Raw genomic sequence first — 18,707 nt, forward strand, 5'->3', positions numbered from 1 at the left:
TACAGAACTGTACCCAAAACTCCTGCAAGTAGCTTTTACAGGAGAGAAAAACACCCACCAACTATTTATGTTATAGATTGTGAAGTTCAACTTTTAATTTTTTTTAAATTGTATGTGAGTACACTACAGCTGTCTTCAGACACACACCAGAAGAGTGCATTGGATCTCATTACAGATGGTTGTGAGCCACCGTGTGGTTGCTAAGGATTCAACTCAAGACCTCTGGAAGAGCAGTTAGTGTTCTTTAATTGCTGAGCCATTTCTTCAGCTCCTCAACTTTAAGTCTTAAATTTATCAAATTTTGTTCTTTCATAGGAGTCAGGCAAGTTTATGAAGGTTGGGAGGATCTGGGATCCTGCCGTGTAGATCACAGTGATCAACAACTTAGAGGTTAAGATCCACTGGAAACCCGGTCTGTGCTTCTGTTTTCCCCTGAAGCTGAGCTGGGTAAGCCCTAGCTTAGAAACAGGGAGACTGACTTGTCCCCTTTTTGAGTTCTCGAAAGGCTTTCTTATCTTAGGAAGTGAGGAATCTGGCTGAATCCCAGGGCATCCATCTGGTTAAAATAAACATCTTGGGTGGTCTAAGATGGAGTCTAAGAACTTGATGAAGTCAGGTTTGGAGGTAGGTATTTGTCTTTGTGAGGTTTTAGGATTTTAGCAAGTCAAACATGGCCTCAGCCATTAGACTATTTCCTTCCCACTAGATGGCCTGTGTCCCTGACAGCTGCTTGGAGTGGAGTTGGAGCTGGCCTCAGATGTGCACTGATGGATTGCAGCAACCTGACATCAGGTGGGGAAGCCACCGCCCGTGTTGTGCTAGACAGGGAGGAGTACTTGGGTAGCACATTCAGATTTGGTTCAGTCTGATGTGGAGTCCAGGAACGGGAGGGCAGGGATTACAGTGGAAAATCCCAGGAAGGTGACCTTCAGGTCACTATAGACTGGAGGGCTAAGAAGTCACAAGATTCAGGGAAGAACTTTTTTCTTTCTTATTTTATGTGCATTGCTGTCTTGCCTGCATATATGTCTGTGTGGTGGACCCCTGGAACTGGAGTTGCAGGCAGGTGTGGGCTGCCATGTGGGTGCTGAGAATTGAACTGGGATCTTCTGGAAGAACAGCCAATGCTTTTAACTGCTGAGCCATCTTCCCAACCCGAGACCTTTTTTCTTTCTTGTAACTGTGAAGATTGGGAGGCTGGGGGCTAGCTGACTTGTAGTGTACCTGGTAGGTGGGAAGTCTCTGGTTTGATCCCCAACCCTTCTTTCCAACACACACACAGACAGATGATGGAGTGACTTGGAGACTGATGCAGAAGTACCTAGGCCACATGGTGAGACTCTGTCCTAAAAACAAGAGGCATCAGTCACACTGGCATGTAAATTCAAGCTAATTATCAACCTAGGGCTTCTCAGGTTTGTTTTTTGGTTTTTTTGAGACCAGGCCTTATGTACCTCAGGTAGCCTCCAACTTGGCTGTACAGCTGAAGACCATCTTGAACTTAAAAAAAAAAACAAAAACAGTTTTTTAAAGTTACATTTGTGCCTGTGGGAATACATGTGTACCCCACTACATATGAGGAGACAAAAGGACAATTTGTAGTAGTCACTTCTCTTTTTTGTCCCAGGGGTCCTAGGAATTGAACTCAGGTCATCAAGCTTCGCAGCAAGTACATTTATACACTGAGCGGACTTGGGCTCTTCAAGAGTTCTGAGATTACTAAAGGTTTGAGCTACAATGTCTGGTTTACCATTTGAGTGAGTGGTGCTAGGATCAAACCCAGGACTTTGTGAATGCCAGGCATATACTCTGTCAACAGGGCTATGGCTTTAGCCCTCGGCAGATAGTTTCAGTTTTAGTTCTCTGAATAGGTTAGGGTTTCATTTAGAGAAGCCGTTTCTCTTTACAAAGTGGAACCCTCAAAACACTTCTCTTTTTCAGGGTGTATCAGTCACATTTTCATCACCATGACCATATTCCTTGAGAAATAATGTAAAGGAATGAAGGTTTATGCTAGCTCAAGGCTTGCCTAGAGGTTTAAGGTGGAGAAAGGGTGCTTACAGCAGCAGCAGGGAAGGGGAGGGAAACAGAAGTGGGATCTTCACAGGTTCTGCTAGGGCACACCCACCCATCCAGTGGCCTCCTTAGTGCCCCCTTAGTCTCTACTTTCCCACACCCCTAAATTAAAAACTCATCCAATGACTAGTCAGCTAAAGCCCCTATGTCCTGAAAAAAAAGTCCCAAAGCCCCTTCCCAAAAGCCCATCAGTTTGCAAGTTTTTTTTTTTTTTAAACTGTAGGGCCTTCATGAGACATTTCACATCCAAACAACACACAGAATATTACCTTTCATATGGCATAACATCCTGCTGTGTAGCCTAGGCTAGCCTTGGAGTCGCTCATCATCCTGCCTCTACTCCAGGAACACTGGACCTGTGTACTATGCCCAGCAAAAACAAACCTCTTGAGGTTTACCTATTCCTGTAAGTCCTGGGCCTGTTGAGCTGTAGGGGACATTAACAGACGCCGGATGAAAGAGTAATGACTACAGGAGGATCAGGAGTTCAAGGCTAGACCAGATGCATACAGGAGACACTTATCACAAACCAAACCAAACCAAACCAAACCAAACGAAGGCTGGGGAGGTGGCCCAGCAGTTGGAACACTTGTTCCTTCTGCCAAGGACGTGAGTGTGGCTCCCAGAACCCATACGGTGGCTTGTAATTTCTCTAACTACAATTCTAGGGCATCTAACACCCTCTTCTAACTTCTGGTGGCATACAAGCAAAACACACACACATGAAATAAATCTAAAAAAAAAATGCAGCCAACTGATTTGATTTTGGAAGTGCTTAGCCCACATTGATGTTAAAGATAGCTGGATGCCTGTTAGTGGCAAACCGCTCACCACTACTTTAACTGGGTTTTGGATGTCTCTCAGTGACCTTGAAGCAAGACACTTAAAAGTCCTAAATCCATACCTATACTGGCTGAGTTCAGTTACCTAAATCCTCACTCAGTTGCCTTTCTCAGGGTGTGGGTAACCTGTATAAGTGTGTAAGACACAGATGAGCACTGCCCAGGCACACAGCAGAGCTGGTCACTACTGCTGTCGTTCGTACTTTATGCCACAATTATAATCATGATGTGGCAAAATACACTCACACCTAATGGAATCAAAGGGGAATTTACAGGCTGACAACGCAGAGAAGCAGAGGTCTTCTTGCCTTGGGCTGTGGCTAAAGCAGCTGTGTCTCTCATATCCGCCTGATATGATGCTTCTCCTCAACCAGGGGACAAAACTGCCACCTCCTAAGTGGCAGTTCTCTGAGTCTACCTGCAGTCAGTAGACTGGCCAGGCTTATCGGGAATGCATCCCTGTAGACAGTGCTTGACGGGACAGATACAGACCAGGAAAGGCTTGCACAACACCTAGGCTGCTAAAGGGAGAGCAGCAGAGGTAAGGCAGGGTTAGAACTCAGTGACAGGCGCACACCTTTGATCCCAGCACCTGTGGGGCAGAGCCAGGAGGATCTCCGAATTTGAGGCCAGTCTGTTCTACAGCCAGGCCTACAAAGAAACCCTGTCTCTCAAAAAAAAAAAAAAAAAGAAAGAAAGAACAAAACCAAAACAAACAAAAAAAACCAAAACAAAAATGCTTATTTCCAAAGCACATTAGGTCCAATCAAGAATTCAGTTTGGCCGGACAGTGGTGGCACACGCCTTTAATCCCAGCACTTGGGAGGCAGAGGCAGGCGGATTTCTGAGTTCGAGGCCAGCCTGGTCTACAAAGTGAGTTCCAGGACAGCCAGGGCTACACAGAGAAACCATGTCTCGAAAAACAAAAAACAAACAAAACAAGACAAAAAAAAAATCAGTTTGACTTTAAAACATAAACAAAACCAAAACAATTTTATTTGACAAAAGACAAAAACCAGTTATTTACAGTAGTTTTTTGCTCAAATATTGTTCAATGGGACAACCGTGCTTCTCCAGATTTATCTTACAAGCAACCTAAGCAGAGACTACTCTACCCTTCAGATGCCCTGTTTTATTCCAGGAGGGGGGAATGCCAGAATATGTCAGCAGCATGGCTCCCTCCCTCCTCCCCTGCTCAGTGCACTGTGGGGGGGAAATAAATCCCTCATCCTAGTATTACCCCTACCTTAGCATCCTACAGACAGGTGGGGTAGCCGTGGGCAAACCACAAAGTCAATGAAGCCGCCATGCTCCCTTCCCAGCAGTGCCTCAGGGTGACAGAGAGATGAGTCTGCTGGGTCTACTGCAGGACAGGAAGCCAGAGGGAAGCACGAGGCAGAGCCTAGGGAAGCAGCCCCTTACAAATAGCCATTCTTGCGCCCACTTGCACAGCAAGGGATGGGTGAAGCCACTCAGGAGAGGTATGGAAGCCTGGTAAGCCTCAGGGGCTCCCTAGAAAGGCCAGAGTGGTCTCTGCCTTCCTCTGGAACAGGCACTCCAAGCCAGTCAACATCCAAGAGCCCCATCTGTGCTCACACCCGGGTGAACCTCAGGTCACAGTCAGGGCTCCTCACATCTTCTGGTTATTCAGAACACAAGTATTTTGGTTAATAAAAATCTAGGATTAGTGTTTCTTAGGATATATAAAGATGGGGTATACTGTTGCTGAAAACTAAGCAAAGTAAACAGGGAGAAGGGAAGAGATTAAGACCAAGTGTGTTCTGTTTCCCCGGGAAATTTAGGCAGGCCCTTGCAATCCCAACCTGAAGGGAGGTGAAACAGACACAGCTCCCAGGCAGGTGGGCCAGTCTCTCCTCTCCCCACCAGCCTCTCCTCCAGGAAGGTTCCAGCCGCCTCTGTGAACAAGCGGCATTCTGAAGGGCCTCCTGACCAGCAGATGGCTCACTCTTCCCAAGTAGGAGATGCTGGCACATGACATTCTTGCCAAGCTCCAGAATAAATCTGAAACAAGCTACAAAGGTGGTGCAGGATCGGGGGGAGTTACGCAGAATGGAGAGAAAAACAGAACTGTTTCAGTCTAGCTTAACCACCCCCAAAGACAATAGAAACAAGTGTGTCTGTGGTTTTATCATCTGTCTCTGCTGTGTCTAAATGACTGTCTGGCTTGCTTGGACTTGGTTGTGGCTTTGTCCCCTTCTGTGTCTGGTGCAAATAACCCCACCACCCGTGGGTATTTCCCTTCCGTCTTCTATAACAGGGTAGACCAAACCAAGAATTAAACAGCCACTCTAGTCTGAACTCAGCACGACTGCAGAGAGCCTGCTGGTCCCTATACAATCATCCTGTGGGTAGGGATATTACCCACTTACCAAGCTCCACCCACCGTGTAAGGTGCTCTCCCCACACCTGTGCTTCTGGGCTACCTACTGCCATTAACACAAACCACAGCAAAAGGAAAATAAAACAATTTAGCAAAAATCTAAACATTCAACTGGAGTCGGTTCTGTGACATCTGCTGGGCATTTCCTTTGTCCTTTGAATAGGTTGGAATGTGCACACCTGGCTCAACCAAAAGAGGCACAGCTTAGGGGCGGCTTGGACCCAGCTCAAGTCTGGACTTGGCAGCTTTCCTGAGCCTGCCTAGGAAAAGCAGGCTGGATTGCAGGTGTCCCAGGGCTCTCTGGAGGAGCAGCAGCAACACCATGCCTGGCTCTGGTGCCTTGGTCTCCTCGGAGAGGACGCTTGAAGGAATGGCACTCAGCAGAGTACAGGCCCCGTAACAGTGCAGCGCAGCGACATCAGCTGAGGACTGGACAGAATGGTCCTGATGCTTGGCAGTGATCCGTACATGGATAACCCTCTGCATGAAAGGGCAGTGAGCCAGGAACCTCAAGCCACCCGGGAGCAGGTGCCTACTTGGCGTTTTCTGAGACGAGAGGCAGCGGAGTGTGTAGCAAAGGTGGGGCTGGCTCTTGCTGCTTCTGAAGCTCCATCTCAGCAGCCCTCTGCAGCGCCACCTCCACCAGCAACTGGAAGCTGCTGAAGTCATCCTTGTCCTGCTCTGGGGGTGTGGGTGGTGGCGTATTGAAGAGTCCACCCGTGGGGCTTCCAGCCTCTGCCCTAGTCAGCAGGGTGAGTGTGCTAGCAGGGGTCACCAGGGCCTTGGGGGATTCCAGCTCCACTTGTGGGAAGGGTGCTGCTGGCTTTTCACCTTGGCCTGAGTGGAGTGGCATGGAGCACACAGACAAGGAGAGCATGTTAGTGGGGGCTGGAACTGACACAGCCAGCAGAGAGGGGCTGCTGCCCCTTGGGAGAGCCACATCTGAGGCCTTACCCCCACGACGGGAGATGGTGAACTGATTAGGGTCTTTGCCATCCTTCCGAAGCATGTCAGGGAGAAGACGACGCCGGGCATTGATGAACCAGTTACATATCTAAAAAGAGTGTTAAAAATATTTATCAGTTAACTACATTCAAAAGACCTACAAAATGCTCCCATGACACCAAGACAGAAGCAAACATCTCAGACAAGATGCCAGCCAGTGGAAGGGTGGAGGGAATAGTTTTCAAGTTTTTTTTTTTTTTTTTTTTTTGGTTTTTCGAGACAGGGTTTCTCTGTGTAGCCCTGGCTGTCCTGGCACTCACTTTGTAGACCAGGCTGGCCTCGAACTCAGAAATCCGCCTGCCTCTGCCTCCCAAGTGCTGGGATTAAAGGCATGCGCCACCACGCCCGGCGAGGGAATAGTTTTCAATTGAAATCTTAAGAGACAGAGGTAGATGTACCTATTTCCATGAGTTCAAGGCCAGCCTGGTCTAAATAGGAGTTCTGTGAAAGCCAAGGCTAGACAGTGAGGCCACACTTGCAAAGTGGCTGGAGAGTACCTATGAGAAATGCTGAAAGGCAGGCATTTGTGGCTTGGTGCAGTACGGTTATCTGAGGTCACCTCTTAGGATGAGGATTTAGTTTTACTATGAACACAGGGAGCCATACAAGTTACTGATTTTTATGTTATTCTTTTTTTTTTTTTTTGAGACTGGGTCACTGTAAAGCTCTGGCTGTTCTGGAACTCACTATGTAGACCAAGGTGGCCTCAAATGCTTCTACTTCCTGATTACCAGGATTAAAGCCACCATGCTTGGGCTGGAGAGATGGCTCAGTGATTTAAGAGCACTGACTACTCTTCCAGAGGTCCTGAGTTCAAATCCCAGCAACCACATGGTGGCTCACAACCATCTATAAAAAGGATCTGATGCCCTCTTCTGGTGTCTGAAGACAGCTACAGTGTACTCATATAAATAAAATAAAACTTAAAAAATAAAAAAGCCACTGTGCTTGGCTTTATATTTTGGTTTTTTGAGAGAGGGATTCTGTGTATCACAACGAGCTGCTCTGGAACTCACTCTGTGGATCAGGCTGACCTGGAACTCATCCACCTGCCTCTGCCTCCCAAGCGATGGGCATGAACACACAAGTGTGCGCAGGTGCTCATCATGTGCCCATAGAGGTTAGAGAATGGCTTGTGGGGGTTGGTTCTCTCCTCATCTTGTGGGTCCTTAGCCTCTGTGGCAGGTGGCACCTTCACCCTTGATCCTCAGTTCATCTCACCAGTCCCATAGGAAGGTTCTAAGCAAAGGGGTGGCCAATTATGCGGAGAATTGGGGGATGGGATGGCGATAGCAGTTCAGATTATATTTAAGGAGGTGCAGGGAGGAAAATGTTTGACTGTTTAGGAAAACTAGTCACTCACTCTTAGGCCTGTAGAGCAGCTATAGACCAGAGACACAGAGAGATACCGAAGGGGCTACCATGGAGAGGAGAGATTGCTTCCAAGCTACACTAGGGCCATGAGGTCTGTCATCCCTCTCTGTATGCTGTCTCATGCTTCAAAGCTCAAGGTGCGTGTAGGATGGGAACAGGCCTAACACCCTGTGCCCACGTGTCCACTGTCTTTGCAGTGTTGAGGATTACACCCACAGTCCTGCTCATGTTAGGCAAGTGATTACCACTGAGTTCACTCCTGGCTTCACAGCTCTCTTTCTGACCTCTTTCCATTTTATGTTCTCAATGTGATACGGCTAGGAAGTGGCTGACTGTTCCCTACTACCACTAGTCTGAGTCCAGATTAAGGAGCCAGGGCACTAAGACCCTCCTGTCCAGTTTACCTTTCCAACCCGACACCATTCCTTCCTGCTCTTTTGCTGTCAGCATGTGCAACTGCTTTTAGGCCCTGCTCATTCAAAACAAAGTAACAACAAACAAAACACAAGACAATCTTTAATCTCAGCACTCTAGAGGCAAAGGCTTTGGATATGTAAACCCTGAGGGGTGAAGGTGGCACATGTCTTTAATCCCACCACTTGGGAGGCAGAATCAGATGAATCTCTTATGAATTTGAGGCTAGCCTGGTCTACAGAGTGAGTTCCAGAACAGCCAGCACCGTTTACACAGAGAAACCCATCTCGACCCCCACCCCCCAAAAAACTCCAAACCAAACTTAACCTCCAAAGAACGCTACACCTTCTACATACACCTTCTACATAGCACACTCCCTTCTTCCCGGAACACTTCTTGCCTACTGATGGACCAAGACACAGGCTTTGTACCTCCAGTGCCGAGCTCTCTTAACAGCTACTACTTACTGAGCACAGTGCATCCAACTTTTATTCTGTAAAATGACTGGGCCGCCTTCAGCATTCCTGGTGAACACACTTAGAGTTCAGCCTTGTAGAAGGCAGAATCTCAGCTGGCAGGACCCAGATGGTCACTTCTCTCCCTATCTGTCTCAGGACCCTGAGGCCAGCTCATGAAGTCTCTGAAACAGTTGAGTTAGAGCCTCCTACATTCTCCTAATCTTCTTTCAGGGCTTCTTATTCATCATCGTTTTATGCTTCAGGCCAGTCACTGGTGCTTGCTGGGGCTGCCTTTTAACATATGCCCTGCCCTGAGGTGCTGACATCATCTGGTTATGCAATGGCAGTAAACAAACAGGTGAATGACCACCAGGACATACCCAGAAACAGGAAGGAACAGTATATAAACCTATGAGATCCATCTCTATCTGCTTCCTGTTGGCCACAAACAGCTTCCCCACTGTCCAGCACACTGCTATGCCATTGCTTCGTAACCAGGCCAGAAACAATGAGCAAGCAATCCCGGACCAAGCCTCTGCAACTATGAGCGATAAAAAACAAATGCTAATGGATCGCTGAGTTAATGAAGTCAGCTATGATGGCACACACCTGTAATTCCAGCACTGGGAGGCTAGAGTCTCCCTCCATCTTCCCTTTCCTGCCACAAGGACAGTTTAAGTAATTCTCATGATCTTTTTTTTTTTTTTTTTTTGGATTTTCGAGACAGGGTTTCTCTGTGTAGTCCTGGCTGATCCTGGAACTCACTCTGTAGACCAGGCTGGCCTCGAACTCAGAAATCCACCTGCCTCTGCCTCCCGAGTGCTGGGATTAAAGGCATGCGCCACCACGCCCGGCTTAATTCTCATAATCTTAAAAGCATCACTTAAACACAAAACTTTACTCATTTAATCTTTATCGTGACATGGTTTTGTTGATGATCTCCACTGTTGAGGTAGTGGCCATCACTAGGAGTTCAGGTTTGAAGGCTACACCTGACCAGACAGCAGGAGGGAGCAGGCTTTAGACCCTTCCCCCCACCAAAGGCACCACCTATCACCTGCTTCCTACCTCCTTCAGTCACCTGGAATAGGAGCCATGTGCCTTTCTTTTACCTCTGGCTGTGAGTGAGGTGGGAACAGGAAATAGGTACCATTTTAGTGACTTGTCCAGCAAAGCTGGAGATGAATGTAAGCTTGGAAGAAAGCAAGAAGGCTTTCTGGATACCAGCTGCCAGCTGTGTGGGCAGCGAGCCCAGGACACCCTCCACACTCACCCTGTTCCACAGGCTGTGTGGTGGACCTACTGCTTGTCTTCTTCCATAAAACTGCACCCCGAGGGGATGAGAGCAACCCCTAGATTTATGCAGTGCTGGGGACCACAGCAGAGCTCTGACGATTAGGGAAGTACTCTGCGAACTGAACTTCATGCTCAGCCCTTTATCACAGATGCGTCTCACTTTTCCCTGTCCCAGCACTAGGGACTGACCCAGGACCTTGTGTGTGCTAGATAAGTGCCCTATCACCAAGTTTCATCCCTAGTTCTTGGGAGGGATTTAAAAAAATCTGTTAAAGTGGCTATTTTCATCTGCTCTATGGATTCTAGGCAGGTAGGATGAAATGGGGTTGCAAAGATGGTTTGGTTTTGTTGTTAGATTTATTTTTCTTTTTTAGATTAGGGTCTCACATCTCACTATGTAGCCCTGGCTGGGAACTTAACATCTACCTGCCTCAAATTATTCCTGAGTGCTAGGGTTAAAGGTATGTACCACCATGGCAAGTTTTGGATTTCTTTTGTGACTGGGTCTCTGTAGCTTAGGCTGACCTGAACTGGTGGTGATCCTCCTGTAGTCATAGATGTGAGCTGCTACCTCCACCTGGCAATGCATGCTTTTAAACAAGGTCTCTAGAGAGCTGTTCTTCAGACTTAGAACAGGGATTTATCTAACCTGTTCTGCTGAGTACCAATAGTTCTGTAACAACAGTGTCACACAGAAACTCAGAAAATACACAGGAGCCTTGCAGGATAGGTGACATGTTGTTGCCTATGGAAGACTCAGCTTAGATAGGACAGGACAGGCTGTAAATATAGTGACTGCCTGCCCAGGGGGACAGGCCACTCCTACATAGCCTTTCCAGGTTCCTTTCTTCCCCTGGGCCTAACCAGGGGATTAGCTATGCAGCTGGTGGGCTCAGGAATGTCAGAAAAGGACTTAAGAGGCGCAGTTCTGACTGTCTTCATCACAGTGCAGAACCCTCCTAGTGCAGCCCAGGTGGTGCGGAAGCTAAGAAATGGACTCAGAACCCTCCAGGCAGTCCTGTAACAGGAAACCAGATGAATCCAATCAATAATATAGGCTCTGACAGTCCCAAGGATCATGCCAATCCTCCACAATACAATTTTGTTGTTTTTTGGGGAAGGAGGAGGTGCCTTTTTCTCCCAATTGCCTTGCCCTGGACAAAGCCTAGCAAACACATGACTCACTGACTTGCTAATGACAGGGCTCCAGGGCAAGTAAAAAGACACAATCAAAAGAGGTGCCCCAGGGAGAAGAAACCAGCTTGGCATAATGCAGATACCTGTTGGGCCAGTGGCTAGTTCATTTAATGTTCTTCCTTTGGGGCAGCAGTGTGGCTTGGTGGGAGAGCTTGGAAATGTCCTTAAGAGCAAAGGAAAATTTGAAACTAAATACAAAGCCTCGATCCTTTCCACCACCATTTCATTTTCTCCAGTAGCAATGACTTAGCCCTTTCCTGGCAGACACTGATTTTAAAAAACACCTGGAGTGGAGCAATTACAACAAAACTAAGGTCTCTGCTTCCCATACCCACAGAACTCTGTGCCACCTAAATGCAGCCAGCATTTAGCCGGGTCCAGTAGAGATAGATGCCCAGGTCCTGTGGAAGCAGCTGATTCCTTTAGAGGTTGGGGTTCCCTGGTCAGAGTAAAGAACCTGGTAATCAGAGCCCACAGCAGGGTCAGAGACGAGACAGACTTGTAAACAGGCAACTGGTGTCTTGGAGTGAGTGACAGGTAATGTTGGTAACAGGAAAAGCATGGAATCAAGAAGTTGCATTCCAGCAAGGCGTGGTGGCACACACCTCTAATCCCAGCACCCTGGAGGCAGAGGCAGGTAGAGCTTTGTGAATTGCAGGCCAGAGGCCAGAGGCCAGTCTGGTCCACACAGAGAGTTCCAGAACTATCAGGTCAGGATGACCTGCCACAAACAAACAAACAAAAACAACAAAAAAAAACACCCATCAAACAAAGCTTAAACAACAACAAAACAGACAAGCCTCTGCTGTGGTACCTTTAGGCCCAGCACTGAAAGGTGTAGGCAGCTAGATTTTTTAATGAGACAATGCCATCCAGGGCTCCATAGCAAGACCTTATCTCAACAAACAAACCAAAACGTTATATTCCGTAACATGGAAGGGAAATGTGTACAGGGGCTCAAGATCTCAAAGGAGTGTGAGAAAGGGCAAGGCCAACTGGAGCTGTCAATTTCCACTCAGGCACTTGAGGTGCCCGAAGAGTCTTCAAAAGAGGTGGGTGCGCTGCTGAGGCTGATGTGAGGGAGCCTTTAGGGAGTGCCAAATGGTCCCCACTTGTCTCTAATTCTCTGTACACTCTAGTGGCTGATCCCTGCCCTATACTTGGATGCTGAAGTGAAGCTATGGTCCTGTAAACCTCGTTGGTCTCTGCAAGGACATTTTGACTTTCTCTTTTCACTCTGGCCTGTACAAGTAGATGCATCATGTCCAACTACACATCTGGAGCAGGGGCAAAATACGCTACAGTAAATTTATTTACTTTGGAAAACTGGTCTGATAGCTATTTATAAGAGCAAAAATAAACGTTTTAAACTCAGTTTTGTTTGTAATACACATTTATGATTAAAGTTAGCATGGAGAGGGGAGGCAGGGCCACAGAACAGCTCTTGTGTGCAGTGCTGGAGAACCCTGCTCTGGTGCGCTAGGCCAGTCAGGGCCTTACCACTCAGCCCATTCTGCAACTTTTAAAAACGGTCAGTCCATTTCTCAGTTTTGAGAAATAGTGTCCCTGACAAGAAGAAATTTCAATACTGTGTGACAAGTAGCTTGACAGGCCATGTGTGAGGAGCCATAGGGATGTACTGCAATGGCCCCAAACAGCAAGCAGGGTTTGCAAGAGACAAATGCTTGATGAGAGTGAAACAAACCAAGGCCAGGATTGACCCTGGATAGTCATAACCTGGCTAGCTCCAGGAAGTACTGCAGAGGGTGCTCTGAATTCTGGACCCCATCCGAGGATGTGTCACATGATCTGATCTGTACTTCTGTGACTGAAAGATAAAAGGCTGGAGGCAGGGGGACCAGCAAAGGCTGTCTGTCCAGTTCTGGTCTCAAACTCTCGGCCTTTTGTCTCTGCCTATGTGTCTCTAGAGCATGTAAGTTCAAAGACACCTTCCGGGGAGTACTGAAAGAGGTCCCAGACTCTTCGTTCCCTTGTCCCTATTGGTTTGTCTTAGTATTAATCCATCTGTACCCCACACCCCCAGGCTAGATGTTCCTTGAAAGTATCCTAGTAGTAGGAGCTGGGCCCAGGAATTAAATGTGAAATGTTCCATGCTGCAGAGCACCCCAAATGGTGTTTAAATTCTTGAGAATGCTCCAAGCCTCTTTCCATTGTCAGATGAGGAAATGAGGCTCAGGGCAACAGTAGCAGACTGGCTGAGATCCAGAGTCCTCTTGTGAAAAGGTTGGGCTGACAATCAGGTCCTATAACTTGAGTCTAGACCCTGTCTCAAGACAGACTTGGGATTACGGCCGTCTAGGGTGTAGCGTGAGGTCACAGAATTTTTATAGGCTGACCACTTGCTGTGCCTTTTCCCGGAAGGAGGAACAGAGGTGAGAAGCCGGGGAAGTAGCAGAATCAGGTGAGGTAACGGGAGGAAGGAGCCAGCTTGTGGGTTGAAGAGATGGTAGACAGGCCAGAGGAGAGAAACAAGAGGAGGCCTGCTGGCTCACGAAAGGGGCAGTAAGGCCAGCCAGCCAGGGGCAGGTCTCTGGCCTAGACCAAGGGCCGACTGCATAAACTAGGGTGCTGAGAGCCAACCCAGACCCAGAGCGCTGGGGGGTGGGGTGGGGGTGGGGTGTCAGCATTATGCAAAGAGCAAACCCATCTGCTGGTCGGCAGGACAACTGAAAAGAGACACAACTTCTAGTACAAGCCTCTCGAGTGTGCCCCTCAATGCGGTTCACAAAGGTCCTTTTATATCCAGTTAAAATGCGTTCCTCCTAACAGTTCCACCAGGCTCAGGAGAGGAATGTGTAACTAGCCTCCTCCTCTTCCTTCTGAGGGCTGGGATCACAGGCGTGTGCCGGCTTGTCTACCTACCTCCAGCTCGACGGCTAAAAGACCTTCTCTTTTACATCAAGAAATTAAAAAAAAAAAAAAATTCCATGGGCATATGTGCACTTGTAGAGGCGAGAAGCCCTTGGAGCTGGGGTTATAGAAGGCTCTGAGCTGCCCGCTGTGTGCAGAGGCCGGAACACGGATGCACAGGAAGAGCAGGAAGCGCTCTCAACCCCTGGGTCATCTCCTCAGTTCACTCAACTCATTTTTAAGCAAGTGCTCTGGGCTGCCCCCCAGAACCTCTGCTCCTGGGTCTTCTCACCTCCAAGGTCAACAAGAACCGCTCCTCATCCCTTCCTCAGGGTCGAAGCCTCCAGTGCAGCCTCAGCGACCTCACTTCCCTGGGGGCCAGCCAGGAGAGGGCTTCCCATCTTATCCCAGCAGGGGTTATGATAGGCCGAGGCCACAAGGAGTGGGGACAGAGCTAGAGACTGATGCCTGATCCCCTCTTACCTGCAGCACCGAGAGGTTGGTCTGTCCAGAGAGACTTAGCTTCTCCTGCTCTGAGGGGTAGGCGTTGTAGCGGTGCAGATAGAGCCAGTCCCGGAGGATCTTTACTGACTCCTTGGGCAGGTTCCCTCTGCGCTTCCTCTTGCCGGTCAGTGACAGGAGCCCCTCATCCTCGCCTAGATCGCTGTCCGACATGGTGCTTAGTGGCTAAGCTGGACCTCTGGGGAGCCTGGGACAAGTGACAAAGGGGATGGGGAGAACATTACCACTTAGTGCCTGTCCCCCTTGCCTTAGGCTCCTATTGAGTTCACCCTCACAAGCAGGGGTCATAGTCTCAAACCCTGGACAGTAGCACCAGAGCCTGAGCAAGCTGGATGAATCCTAAATGCCACGATTCATGGAACCAAGAGGGACCACTGGGACGTAGGTGGCGCCTTTTAAAAACAGAAGACTAGAAAGAACTACAGCTTCATCCTGTGGTTCTGAGACAGCATCTCACTCACTCCATAGCCCAGGCGATCTTTCTGCTTCTTCCTCCCCAGTGCCAATTCTCAGCTTGGATTCTGTTTGCCAGGCTGTCCTGGAAACTTAACATCTATTACCTCACTTAACTCTTTTGAAATCTGCTAATAGGGGAAACTTGCAATCTCACTACTAGCTAGCTACTCAAGAGAAATGCACACCTGGCCCCTCTCAGAAGCCCAACGTTCAAAAGGTGGAAACGATCCAGAGATCTTCAACAGATGGCCGAACAAACGAGCTATTTGGCCATAAAAAGAAATACAGTGGGCCTGGAGAGATGGCTCAGTGGTTAAGAGCACTGGCTGCTGCTCTTCCAGGGGACCTGGCTCGGCTCCCAGCACTCACATGGTTGCTCACAGCCACCTACCTGTAACTCCCAGTTCCAGGGAATCCAGTGCCTTCTTGTCACCTCCATGGACATCTACGTGGTGTAGACACACTCGCACGTAGGCAAAACATTCATACACATAAAACCAAACAAATTATAAAAGAGAGAGCACACTTCTGATGCGTGCTACGACATGGATGGACCTTGAGCACATGCTCAGGGAGAAGAGGTCGGCCATGAAAGCCCACTGTTACAAGGTCCCATGTACGAAGGGATGCGCTCAACAGGCTGCTCGCTCTACAGAGCTGTTCAGCAGTTAGTTGGGGGGGGGGGAGGATTTTAGAATGTTTTAGTTAAAATTTTATTATATATACATATATAAAATATCTTTTGACCAAAGTGCTCTTTTCTCTTATTTTCCTCCTCCCACCAAATCCCTTCTCTCCCCGTCCCTCCCAGGATTTTACTTATTTTATATATATAAACATTCTGCACCACACACGCAGAGTCCTGGGAGGACAGAAGGAGGCAGATTCTCCGTAACTGGAGCTAGATTGTTGTGAGCCCTCTGTGCTGGCATCTGAACCCAGGCTCTCTGGAAGAGCAACAAGTCCCACTGAGCTGTTTCTCCAGCCTTCCCCCTCCCCCAGGTCCCCATGCCTGCTTATTTTAAAAGTGAATTTCTGGGGCTGGAAGAGATAGGCCAGCAATTACGAGCATTTGCTGTAACGCGCTCTTACAGAAGCGGTGGGTTCCACTCCCCACACCCACATGGAGGAACACAACCACCCAAAATCCAGTTCCAGGGGATTAGATGCTCTCTCTCGACCCCCGAGGTGCGGGTGAAAATCCACACACATAAAAAAATAAAATAAAAAATGTCCCATCTTTTAAGACTGATTATAAAGAAGGATTTGGAATCGGGTAATTTTCCCTCCAAGGCCCGGAGGCGGGTCTGGTAACTGTTCACCAAGTCCTGCCGCCCCTGCCGCAGGCAGGCTGTGTGCGTACTGAGTCATTCCTCCGTTGGTTTTTAGACCTTCTTCCTTGGTCCGGCCTCTGACCTGGTCCAGACTTAATCTCAGAATCCTGACCAATGAAGTGTGTGGCTCTGGTCCCTGCTTTAACTTCCACTGGGCTGTGTGATCCCACTCTGAAGTGTCCTTTCAGAGTCTGAAGCCCTCCTCCTCCCCTGGTCCGTGAAGGAAGGTTTCTGCCTAGATAACTCCTATCAGCTGCCCCTCCAGCAGACAAAGTTCTCGTTCACAAAAGCAAAAGAAATTTACATTTTAATAGCACAAGTTCTAGGCCAAGGCTGGTCCAGGATCTGCAGGCTCCTCCCTTCTTTGCCTTTTAACAGCTCCTCAGCAGGCCCAGCCAAAAAACTCTGCCATCTCCCAGGTTTTGTTTCCTCGACTTGGGCCTGAGCCCAGATCTCTGGGCTGGCTAAGCCAGACTTTCGAGGGAAGGGTCTACCTTCAGCCAGGCCACCTGGAGGTGAACCGGGCACTGCTCAGAGGCAGTGTTTACTCAGAGGAACTCAGGAGGATTTATTCTGAGGGCAGACATGTAAGTCAGCCACCAGGACAGCTGCGAGACCAGCTCAGGAAGGCAGCGCTGGCGGTGGGTGACAAGTTTACTCAAGGTTATCTTCACTTATTCCACTCTGGCTGCCTGCCAGAACCCAGTCTTCAGAGTTCCCCTTCCAGAAGAGCACCCCTCCGCATGAAGTTTCCCCACCTCTGGGTCCTGCACCCTAGGGCTGTCTGCAGGTTAGACACACACGCACACCAGCGATACCTCAATTTCCCTCCTGCAAGTTGAGCACTGTTTGAATAACCGATCCGACCCACTGCTCACATCCCGCAAGTTCCCAGAGTTTTACAAACACACATAGCTTTACACACTATATACTAGACCAACGACTAGACTCTCGAAACTAGCCCAACTCCTGCACCCGCCCACCCACGAACTCCAAGTGACCTGCCCACCCACGATCTCTCCGACCCAGGAGCACGCACGTCACCACACCGGCCATCCATCAGTTTTTTTATACTAACTGGGTTATTGGAGGCACCCCTTGGACACTGCACCCCATCAATCTCCTACACACTCCCACAACACCATCTGCAGCCACTCCCACAGGAACTTTCTGACAACTCGCCCAGCTCCAGATACAATCCCCCGGGCCGCACACTGAGGCTGGAGTTCCCAGCAGTTCACACAAAGCGCGCAGCCTCCCCCGCGGCCCAGACGCAGCGGAGCACATGGCTCATGGGGCGCCGACGAATCCGCCGGCGCTCAAGGCACCCTCACTCAACTGTCCCCCACCAGAGTCACGGTGCGAGCAACAGCTCCCCTGTCGGTCCGCCACCCGGCGCTTGGGGGTTGGTGGGGGGGTGAACTTTGCAAGAAAAAAAAAACTCACGTGTCCATTTTGGGACAGGAAAAAGTTTAGTTCCCAACCCGTTCCCTGGTACTCCGCGCAGGGTGACTCTTGGGGCGCGGGGCCGCCGGAGCGTGCGCGCTCGGCTTTGTGCTCCGAACTCGGCCCGGAGGGGGAGGGGAAAAGAGGGGGCTGGGCTCCAACCTCCGCGCCGCCCCCCCCCCAACTCTGCGCCCGGACTCCATGTTGGCCGCCCCCCCTACATCGGGGACGCGCACAGCCCCCGCAAGACGCTCGGCTGCCCTTCGCCTGATCCCGGGGTCCCGGCGCGCACAAACTTTCTCCGCGTCGCCAGCCCCACGCGCCCCACAGCCTTGGCCCGCCCGGGAGTGACAGATGCCTCGGAGACAGACTTTCCTTTGTTCCAAAGGAAAGGGGAACTCGCGCGGGCTCCCAAGCCCTCTCCGTCGGAGCCCCGCCCGCGGCCCCCACCTCCAGCTGTCACTCGGCGGCCCCCGGTCCCGCTCGGTCGCCGTGCGGGAGGGGGGGGGGCTGCCGGCGGTTAGCAACGTGCACTTTTGAAACCAAACAAACCCGCTCCCCGCGCGCTCACCCCGCTGCAGGGCACCGGCTGCCCTCTCCCAGAGGAGCTTTGGGAGCCGAGTCCTCCCTCAAGGACCCCGAACAGGGCCCCCCCCCCCAACCTCGGCATTCCGCGCCAGCGTTCCGCGGTCCCGACTCACACACAGCCCGGGGGCTCACACACCCACTGTCGCACGCGCCGGGACGACGCCCCCTCCCCCGCCCCATCGCCCCAAGAAACTTTCCAAGTTGTCCGCGCGCCTCCTCCCGCGTCTCCAGCCCCCCGGCGCCCCGCACTCACCTTCCCTGGCGGCTTTCCGGCCCACGCGGCCTCGGTGGGGTGCGGGACCACCCGGCCGGGGCGGGGGGCGCCGGGGGAACGCGCCGCGTACCTGCCGGGTCTGACACCCGCCTGACAGCTCGCGGCTGGAAAGCACCTCGCGACCTGACGTCAGATCCCCTCTCCTCCCATCGC

At 50.1% G+C, this 18,707-nt stretch overlaps 1 protein-coding gene across 2 annotated transcripts; it reads right to left on the reverse strand.

Annotated features, from left to right (window-relative positions):
• Nucleotides 1-4,547: 4,547 nt before the first annotated feature.
• On the reverse strand, nucleotides 4,548-18,681 carry Tgif2 (TGFB induced factor homeobox 2). 2 transcript variants are annotated; one of them, XM_029473816.2, is made up of 4 exons: nucleotides 18,534-18,681; nucleotides 14,418-14,643; nucleotides 6,274-6,373; nucleotides 5,852-6,156 (listed from the first exon to the last, which is right to left on the reverse strand). In XM_029473816.2, the coding sequence occupies exons 2-4, from the start codon at nucleotides 14,607-14,609 to the stop codon at nucleotides 5,852-5,854; spliced, it is 597 nt and encodes a 198-aa protein (XP_029329676.1). In that variant the 5' UTR covers nucleotides 14,610-14,643; nucleotides 18,534-18,681. The 2 variants fall into 2 exon arrangements, with proteins under 2 accessions (XP_021004764.1, XP_029329676.1); XM_021149105.3 differs by having other exon boundaries at nucleotides 4,548-6,373.
• Between the last annotated feature and the right edge of the window lie 26 nt (nucleotides 18,682-18,707).

Source organism: Mus caroli, unplaced genomic scaffold (genome assembly GCF_978045245.1).
Source record: "Mus caroli unplaced genomic scaffold, Mus_caroli_1 scaffold_2, whole genome shotgun sequence".
NCBI lineage: Eukaryota > Metazoa > Chordata > Mammalia > Rodentia > Muridae > Mus > Mus caroli.